Below are 9,849 nucleotides of genomic sequence, written 5' to 3'. Positions count from 1 at the left end.
TAGGAAGCTTCCCCTGGATGTAAGACGTTTGGGTGCAGCAGTCTGGTTGAACATGGGGTGCTTCATATCAGTGGTCTGACGCTCACGCTCTCGCATGCTGGTCACTTGTCGACGTACATCTGGAGGGGCTATAGCAGCTAAGGTGTAGAGACTCTCCGTTGGTGTTGATCAGAGGCATCCAGTGATAAGTCGGCAGCATGAGTTGAGTGCTGGGTCCACCTTCTTGGCATGAGTTGATCTTCCCTACACTGGGCAGGCATATTCAGCACTAGAGTAGCATAAGGTCAATGTGGGTCTTGTATGAGAGTGTGCGGTCGAGAGTGACTCCCAGATAAACGGGTGTTTCACAGTGCTCTAGTGTGGTTCCAGACCAGGTCACCTTCAAAACCAAAACCAAAGCAAAACAAAACCAAAGAGAGACAAGACCAAAGAGAGACATAAGGAGAAGCTAAACCACCTCAAAACTAGAAATGAAGCCAGTAGTAAGAAAGCAGACGTTTCAGAACCCGACCTAAGCGGGTCCCAGTTGAAGAAATGGAGAGAAAAGTGGGTCAAAAACATTTCCGATAAACCCTTATCGGATCCACAGCAAAAGTTGCTCGCGCGTGGTTTGAACTTTGCTGTGTCTGTAAACAAGATCCCACACGAAGAATACATCGTCGCGTGTGAATCGGTGTGTAAGAAATTGCCATGGGAAGAAGCACAGTCTTAGAGCAGAGGTAGTCGGTACCTTGAAGTCGGCAAAACTCCCGAAATCCAACATCACCAAGGAGGAGAGAGTGGCGTTAGGTGAGCTTAAGAAATCAAATGATTTGTTAATAATGGGTGCTGACAAAGGGAAGTGCACTGTAGTTCAGACCAAAGATAATTATGAACAGAAGGTTAATGAGATGCTCAGTGACCAAAACACCTATGAAAAACGCCTAGGTACAAAAGAGAGTTGGTTGACATCATGAAAAGGCTCAAATCGGAGAATAAGATCGACGAAGGTCAATACAGATTGTTATACCCCACAGCTGAAAATACCCCCCGCCCAGCAAACACAAAACGTTTTCGACATCATTCGCAAAAGGTTATAAAATGTTGTCAGAAAACGTTTAAATGTCGGGTTATATAAAGGGTATATTGAGGGTATAAAACGTTTTCATAACATTGAAAAACATTTTTTGATAATCTACTGCCCAGCAAACACAAAATGTTTTACAGAAAACGTTTAAATGTCGGGTTATATAAAGGGTATAAAAACGTTTTAATAACATTCCAAAAACATTTTGAAAACCTGATACAAAACATTGTAAACAGAATGTTATTTTTGGGTTGAAAAAATATTTTGCGAAAAATGTTTGCCCAAAATATTTGCAATAACGTTTTAAATACGTTTGTATGACCTTTATATAACCCGACATTTAAATGTTATTAAAACGCTTTAAAGAAAACATTTTAAGAACATTTCTGTGTTATTTAAGTGTTGGTAAGTGTTGACAAAATATTTGGCAAAAAATGTTTGCAAAAATAGTTTACAATAACATTTTTGAAAACATTTTAGAAATATTGTTGTAGTGTGTTTTCATACAAAACGTTTTAAAACGTTTTCATGACCTTTATATAACCCGACATTTTAATGTTATTAAAACGTTTTTACCTAAACCAAAAGCCAAAATATAACTTATTTAAAACGTTTTAAAAACGTTTTTGTGTTTGCTGGGCGGCTCTACTGCACCACCAAAATTCATAAAATGGGGAATCCGATCCGCCCCATAGTTGACTATACAGGTTCAATTGGCTACCAGACCCCTGAAATTCTCGCTCCATTAGTCGGCACCTCGGTAAATTCGAAGTCCCTAGCGGAGGAGATGATGGGGATATGCATCGACGATGGTGATATTTTTAATTTACATGATGTTGTTTCCCTATTCACCAATACTCCCATAGAAAAATGTCTTGACATCATAAAGGAACGGCTAGAAAATGACAAAACACTCAAAGACAGAACAAAATTAAATACGGAAGACATCATCGAGCTCTTACAATTTATCCTCACAACCACATATTTCAGCTTTCGCGGACAAATCTTTCGCCAGATTTTCGGTGCAGCCATGGGAAGTCCGGTCAGCGCAATCGTGGCTAATCCTTTCATGGAGTGGTTAGAGAAAGGGGCTAAAATGACAGCACCACTAGATTGTAAGCCAAAGTACTGGAGGAGATACGTTGACGATGTTTTAGAGATCATTCAGAAAGATACTACACTCAAGCTTACAGAACATCTCAACACCATCGACCCCACGGGCAGCATAAAGTTTACCCACGAGGAAGAAGACCAGGGGAAAATCCCCTTCTTGGATACTCTAATAGTTCGCAAGGAAGACGGTTCGGTAAAAATGCTCGTGTACCGTAAAAAGACCCACACGGATCAGTATCTTAATTTAAAGGCTCAACACCCTCTCCACCAGAAGCTCGGTGTAATTAGAACGCTCATGGACAGAAAGGATAATATAGTGACGGAAGAAGTAGACAAAAGGGAAGAAGAAAGAAAGATCAAGAACGCTTTGATGGAATGTGGTTACCCCAAGTGGGCGTTTGAGAGAGTCAAACACCAGATGGAAGCGAAAACCAAAGAGCCAAAAAAGCCTAAGAAATCCGACGAAACACCATCAAAAGGTATGGTTGTTATCCCCTATGTCGAAGGTCTTTCTGAACAACTCCAAAGGATTTTTCAAAAGCACAAAATCTCAACAGCCATGCGACCCACAAACACACTCAAAAGCATTCTTGTGCATCCCAAAGACAAGAAAGACATCTTAGAAACTAGTGACGCAGTATACGAAATCCCCTGCAAAGGTTGTGATAAGTCGTATGTGGGAGAAACAGGAAGGCAATTCGGCGTCCGTCTAAAAGAACATCAAAAAGATTCTGAAACGGTAAAAGACACAAAGTTCACCAGAGCAAATAGAAAAGCGTCAACATCTGAACAACATAAGTCAGCGATCACAGATCATGTCGCCCAAGAAAATCATGTTATCAATTGGGAGGGGCCAGCATACTAGACAAAGACTCAAATGCTGTATCAAGAAGAATCCGAGAATCAATCCAGATCCGCAAGAAGGGGCTAATGCAATCAACCGCGATGACGGCTCTTTTCTCTGAGTCACGTATATGATCCACTGCTAAAACAAACTTTGATCCCGAGGAGTGAGAGTGCATCCAAACACCGCGGGAAATGCAGTGGACCAGATCACTTGTGATCAAGCCATCAGTCTGGATGGCGAAAGCTCAAGTCAGTGAGTATATTTTATTGGATTTGTCACACAAAAATCTAAATAAAATAAACAGGTCACCTTCAGTTGACGTTTAGCTTCACGGTTGCGGAGGTGGAAAGCACACACCTGTGTCTTGGATGGGTTGGCACGAAGGTAGTTTTCCTCATAGTATGGCGTGAGCTCATCCAGGGCTTTGGAGAGTCTCTGTTCCACAACAGTGAAGTCGGTGTGTTGTGCACTGATGCCAAGATCGTCTGCATATATGAAGCGTTGGGTGTCTTCACTTCTCGGTTGATCATTGGTGTATATATTGAACAGGAGAGGTGCGAGAACACTGCCTTGGGGTAGCCCGTTCCTGAGTCTTCGTCACCGGCTCTTCTTGTCTCCAAGCTGCATTCGATGAGCTCCCTCAGGTGGATATCTTTGGTTAGCTCCAGGATTTGCTGAGGAGACATCTATGGTTGACGGTATCGTAGGCTGCTGACAGGTCGACGAAAACAACTCCGGTTACCAATCCTTCCTCAAATCCATCCTCAATGTGCTGGGTAAGGTTGAGAACTTGGCTTGTTGTTAACTTGCCAGGGCGGAAACCTGCTTGTTCTGGAATGAGTTGTTCGTCTACCACAGGTGCCAGTCTGTTGAGCAGGAGGCGATCGAATAGCTTGTAGGTATGGCTGAGAAGCGATATTGGTCGATAACTTTTTGGGATGGATGGATCTTTCCCTGGCTTCAGCAGACCGATGATATGAGACTTCTTCCAGATCTTGGGGAGTCTGTGGCTGGTACGACAGGAGTTGTAGAGCTATAAGAGCCATTTCTTTGCCTCTGGACCAAAGTTCTTCAGCTGCTCAGTTGCGATGTTGTCAAGGCCAATTGCTTTCCCTGGTTGGAGTTTGGCGATTCCTGCTTCCAGCTCCTGCATAGTAAAGGGCTTGGTGAAGCCGGGATCTCCGCTGTATTTCTTGCGGTCTAATTTAGTCTTCTTATGTTTCTTGCCACTTCTTCCATTCAGGAGTAGTTGGTGGGCAACCTGGTTGGGCGTGACTTTGGGCTGCTGTGGGGCTGTTGTAGGGTCACCTTGGAGTTTGCGGATGGTGGACCATGCCTTCTTGCTGTTGCAGGTCATGTCTGTTGACTCTATGAGGGTATGCCAGGTCTTACTACGCTCATGGGAGATGGATTCCATAACTGCCTCACCCTTTGCTCTTGTATCCTCGGCAAAAGGGTCAGCTTCAAACATGGTTACATACTCTTGGTATTCTTCTGCACATTCCTTGGAAAGGCCTGGTATGTATTCCTCCCTGCAGCCTCTTGGTATATGTCTACGAGCAGTCTTAGAAACTAGTTGGGCAAAGGTGTCATAGTTGTCTGGAGTTGGAGTAATTCTCTTCACCTTCTGGTCTAGCTCTTTTGTGAATCCGTTCCAGTCTGCTTTCTTGTAATTGAAGCGTCGATACGATATGATATGATATGATATGATATGATATGATATGATATGAAGCAGATTTGGTAACAGAAGATATGTGCCAAGTATGAGTCATTTGAGCATCCAAGATCACACCCAGTTTGCGAGCTTGTTTCACAGGAGAAATAGCAGAATCACCAATTTTAATTTGTAATTCTGTGATTTTATTGAGTTGCTGTTTCAAGCCAATTAGAATAAACTCAGTCTTGTCGCATAAGATTCAGGTAATTTATTTTCATCCATTGACGGATTTCGTCGATACATGACTCCAGAAGAATAATTTAATTGTTCTGCAATACATCAAATGAAATATAAATGTGGGTGTCGTCAGCGTAAATGTGATACGTACTGAAGATGGTATTTGTGTATGTGACGTACAGACGAAGAGGTGCTGACATGCACACACTATGATCTGTCCTTAAAGTAAGATTCACACCATCTCAGTGCTGCACCTGATACCCCGATGTTATTCTCAAGTCTGTGTAAAAGGATGTTGTGATCTACAGTATCAAATGCAGCACTTAGATCTGAGATATTATGGTATCAAACAAGAGTTGTGATCTGTCCACAATATGTCACTGTTAACACGCAACAAGCCAGTCTCAATGTTCATGTTGTCATTGGGTCTGTAGGCAGATTAGAAAGGATCGTGTAAATTTTGCTCAGCAATTCAGTCGAGCTGAAAGGACACGCTCTATCATCTTTCCTAGAAACGGCAAATTAGCAATAGTTCTTAAGGGATCTGGAATGAGCGTTTTGAACGTTTCGACAGTATTTTTGTGGGACACGAGAGCACATCAGACATATCGAATTGCATTCTGAATACGAAGAATGTCTTTCTGATATCAAATAATTTTTATTGTTTGAAATTCACGATATAATACAAATTTTATGACGAAAGGTCAACATTTTCAATTGATCGTCGGCTTTTCATCCCACATACATAAACTTTAAGTATAAATCATCAGATTTATAAAGTTTACTTTGCCATAAAATGTGTATTACATTGCAAATTTCAAAAAATCAAAATTATTTGATATCAGAAGGACATTCTTCGAATTCAGAATGCAATTCGATATGTCTGATGTGCTCCAATGTCCCACAATAAATACTGCCCAAACGTTCATACCCCACCCCTTGGTCCTCTTTATCTAGATCAGACGTCTTGAGAAGAGGTCTGATGTATGCAATTTTAAGGTTCACCATGAAAATTACCTGAAACAAGAGATTTGTAAATGATAAATGTTACAGTAGGAACAATCTTATGAACACATTCTTTCATCCACCAAATTGGTAAAGGGTCTAGTTCACATTACTTAGTAGGAGCATTCATTCATCCCCGAAAAGTCGTCATGAAATCAAACAATTATTTACATCATTCAAATTCCCCTCTTCCACAATTTACTGCATAAATGAAGACTACGGCTAATAGAATATACCGGGAGAATATAAACCTGGAAATAATCTCGCGTTTCACAATACGATGCGCCTCCAGCGGTCGCTGGGTCGAGGCCAAAATACGCAGTGCATCATGGGAAAATGTCGACATCCAAAGCCCGCGTAGGGCCTAATACGAATACAATACAGGAACGTACAGGAACATACATCATTGTGGGGTTAAATGTCATTATAATGATGTTACATCTATTGATCACAGGGAATCCTTCGTGGAGCTGTTTTCAACATATTTATTATGAAAATTCAATAGCAGCTAGAACGGTGATGTCGACTCTGGAGCCAAAAATTTGACTGCCAAGAGCAACCGCTGGCGGCGCATCGTATTGTGAAACGCGACACAAATCTCTTACTTTATTTGTTCCGTCGATCTCCTTGTAAGTTATCCACACACCATTTTCATCCTTACTTTCAAAATGAATAAAGAATCGCTCAATCCAATCTTCAAAAAATCCGATTCCTTGGATCATGATTCCAGTAACCGTATATAGTCCCAGCAGATCAACCTCAACATATCCAGTAAGCTGAACAATATCACTGTTTCTATGCACGAAAATCATATTCGATTCATTGAAGAGACGATACATCGAACCGGTACCACAAATCTTATAATCTGTGTACGAGATCTGGGAATCAGAGATGCGTCCTGACTGCATGCCGAGGCGACTTTCGCAAACTAGGATGCAAAAAAAACCAAAAAAACATGCAAATTGGACAGTGTATAAAGATTTTAACGATGTCTTTTACGTTAATTATAGTTACAATACCCCTTCTGAATTGAGGCCGATTTTCCCTTTTAAAGGGAGTTTTTCCACGATGCATCAATGTGAAGCACGAGGTTAGTACAACTACAACATAATTATTTTCTTCTTCTTCATTATTAGTGCCTACCTCATATGTATGAGTATTATCGCACTGTCTACAGACTGTACTTTACTCGGAACCTAGAGTAGATGAGTGTAGTTTTGAAGTACAGTCAACATTACCGGGATGATCCCCTGCTCTTTTCGAATAGCCTGTGACGTTCTTTAACGTGCACACTGCATTAATGTCAGAAATATATCTAAACTGGACTGACGGCTTAAAGTGCCATCCGAAGCACTAAGCAAGTAGAGTGAAGTGCCTTGCTCAAGGACACAAAAAGCCAGCCGAGCTCAAGTGGACCTACTCAGAACCCTCGACCCCGGATTCACAGTCCAACGCCACTCGGCCACGCTCCCATCATAGACCAAATACCATGGAATCAATTACGGCATTGGAGGTATCTGTACTTTCCTCTATAATTGTTCTTTCCCTCTCTGTTTCTTGCTCACTGTTATACATGGATATATACGGTAAATAAAACGGTTTCGACCATGACTCAGGGTTAATAGTTATAACACAGGTCAAAACTCACATGGCAATATATTTGTATAGGGGTGGGTGTGTGTAAGTAATGTGTGCACTAGGGGTGGAGTGGGTGTTGGTGTTGGGATGTAAGTTTAGAAATTGTTTCGAATTTCAGGGCCGTAGCAAGTTTGACGAAATGTGGGGCGGCCATTAAAACGTGGTGGTGCCAAAATACAAATATAAGGATAAAGCTATAAACAAAAACATAAACGACAAATGTCTTAGAAAGTGGGCGGTCAAAGGCTTGCTACGGCCCTGGACTGTTTTACTTCTGATACCTTTCATGTAGCAACCTTCAAGCTCTAATCTGAGTGCAGGAAGACCGTGCCAAGATACAGGCACAACTCGAATCTTACTAGTGGAAATCTCAGGCATCACTTGGTTTTCAACGACGCTGTCACGGTCATCGTTTGCCAAGAAGATCTACAGTCATCAATACATGTACAACACATATAAAAACGCATGAAACTAACTTTGCCTTAATATTAATTGTTGATACTGTAAATTTTACTTTCTTTAATTGTTAGCTAGATCGCCTTAATGAATGGATAATCTCTTCATGATTGCTGCATATTGGTTAATATGAAACGAAAATGTCTCAGTTTGAGAAAGATAGAATGAGTTTGATAAACCATCATTCCCTTGTAAAATCTAAGGTCATGGGACCCGGTGCTCAATCTCTCCGATTAACTCGTCGGCGTGCCCGGAATCCAAGCCGCAGACCCACGCCGATGCAACCATGCTGAGAAATATAATACTTTTGCGATGTGCACTAAAAGGCCATGTTCAGTCTCCCGGCTTCATCGGACCAACTCCTGCATATCTCGGAACCGGCTTGTAACACTGACAACAATACCATTACAAATTATCGTCCTTGAGTGAATTGATGAATCACGGATTATATAGACTGATCCACAGATTACTTACGGTGATTAAACTTAAGAAAGTACTACAATAAACCTTAATATAAAGGTTTCAGTTAGCATCCTGGACAACCGATTCTTTTGTTATGCAAGGCTCACTCAGTCATTTAATGAGGCAATACAAACGATCGAATCTGGTGTTGAAATGAGCTAAATTTTTAGTTACACCTTTTCGATGTAAAATTAATTTTCTCAGCCAAATGAAAAGCAATCATTTTCATTTTTTCAGTAAATGTCAGGAAAAATTGTAGTGCTTGATACTGTATTTTTTTTCTTCAAATTCTAGTGTTAAACTTAGGCGTGAAATTTAGTCATTTAGTGCAAGATTTTCGATTTTGATAGGCTTAAACTCTGCCCGCGAGCCTTTTTTGGATCAACCTTTTAGCTTTTCAAAGTAAGATAGTTCGCTAATGAAGGATTTTCCCAACTTTCTAACGCACATCACCGTGAGCGATATATCATAGTTTTGTCAGAATTTGCGTTTTCATTTCACCATTTTTACTGCCGGCTGACCATTTTTCAAAATCAACGCGTGAAATCGAAGGCTAATACTAGCATCGGAAATTCTGACAAAACTATAACATATAGACCCACACGATGTGCTTTACAGAGGTGGGAAATATCTTTCTTTAGCAAACTATATTAGTTTGAGACGCTAAAACATGAATTCCGTAAAAAGCTCGCGTGCGAACTCAAGGCTTATAAAAATCAAAATACCACACTAAAAACACAATTTGATGCTTAATTTTAATACCAGGATTTTTAAAAAAAATGTATATCCAAGCACCAAGTTTTTAACTGACATTACTGAAGAAAAAAAATTATTGCTTTATATTTGACCGAGAAAATTAATTTCATAGCAAAAAGGTGTATCTCTGAATTGTGCTGATTTTAACATGTATCGATCGACTTTTAGCGCGACTAAGCATTTCTAAAGAATCGGTTGTCCAGGTGGCTGACTGGTTTCGAGTAATGAATGACAAATCGTAGAGCAAGAAGATAGCAAGATGTTGCGAAGTCGATGCCCATAACTGCTCGCGAATTCACAACCAGTGATATGGATACACTATTCGTCGGCGTGCTGCGGCTTGAAACTGCAGGCCGCAGGAGATCTATCGAAATGCTACGAGACGCCGTTGACTTAGTCGGCGAGATTGAGCACCGGTCCTTGGTACGAGTCTGAAATTGACTCGGTGTACTGGAGATATAAGTACGTTAGAAATTAACTGTAGAACACACTAAGGTCTCAATCTGTTAGAACTCTGTTTAAAAACCTTAGAACAATAGAAACCGGCTCCAACCGGATGGAACCGGCGGTCGAATTTATATTCCATCCCCAATAACCTTTTGCAACGATAAA

At 40.8% G+C, this 9,849-nt stretch overlaps 1 protein-coding gene across 1 annotated transcript; it reads left to right on the top strand.

Moving 5' to 3' along the window:
* The first annotated feature begins 1,736 nt into the window (after positions 1-1,736).
* LOC140147187 (uncharacterized) lies at positions 1,737-3,044 on the top strand. The gene has a single exon (XM_072168967.1). It carries the CDS (start codon positions 1,737-1,739, stop codon positions 3,042-3,044), a length of 1,308 nt encoding a protein of 435 aa, XP_072025068.1.
* The last annotated feature ends 6,805 nt before the right edge of the window (positions 3,045-9,849 follow it).

This window comes from Amphiura filiformis, chromosome 3, assembly GCF_039555335.1.
Source record: "Amphiura filiformis chromosome 3, Afil_fr2py, whole genome shotgun sequence".
Classification (NCBI taxonomy): Eukaryota; Metazoa; Echinodermata; class Ophiuroidea; order Amphilepidida; family Amphiuridae; genus Amphiura; species Amphiura filiformis.
The sequence above is the reverse complement of the archived record's forward strand: the minus strand, read 5'-3'. Positions and strand labels throughout refer to the sequence as shown.

Excerpts from the sequence above, each read along its gene's own strand:
- LOC140147187 (XM_072168967.1), top strand. The coding sequence starts at position 1,737 with ATGGGGAATCCGATCCGCCCCATAGTTGACTATACAGGTTCAATTGGC.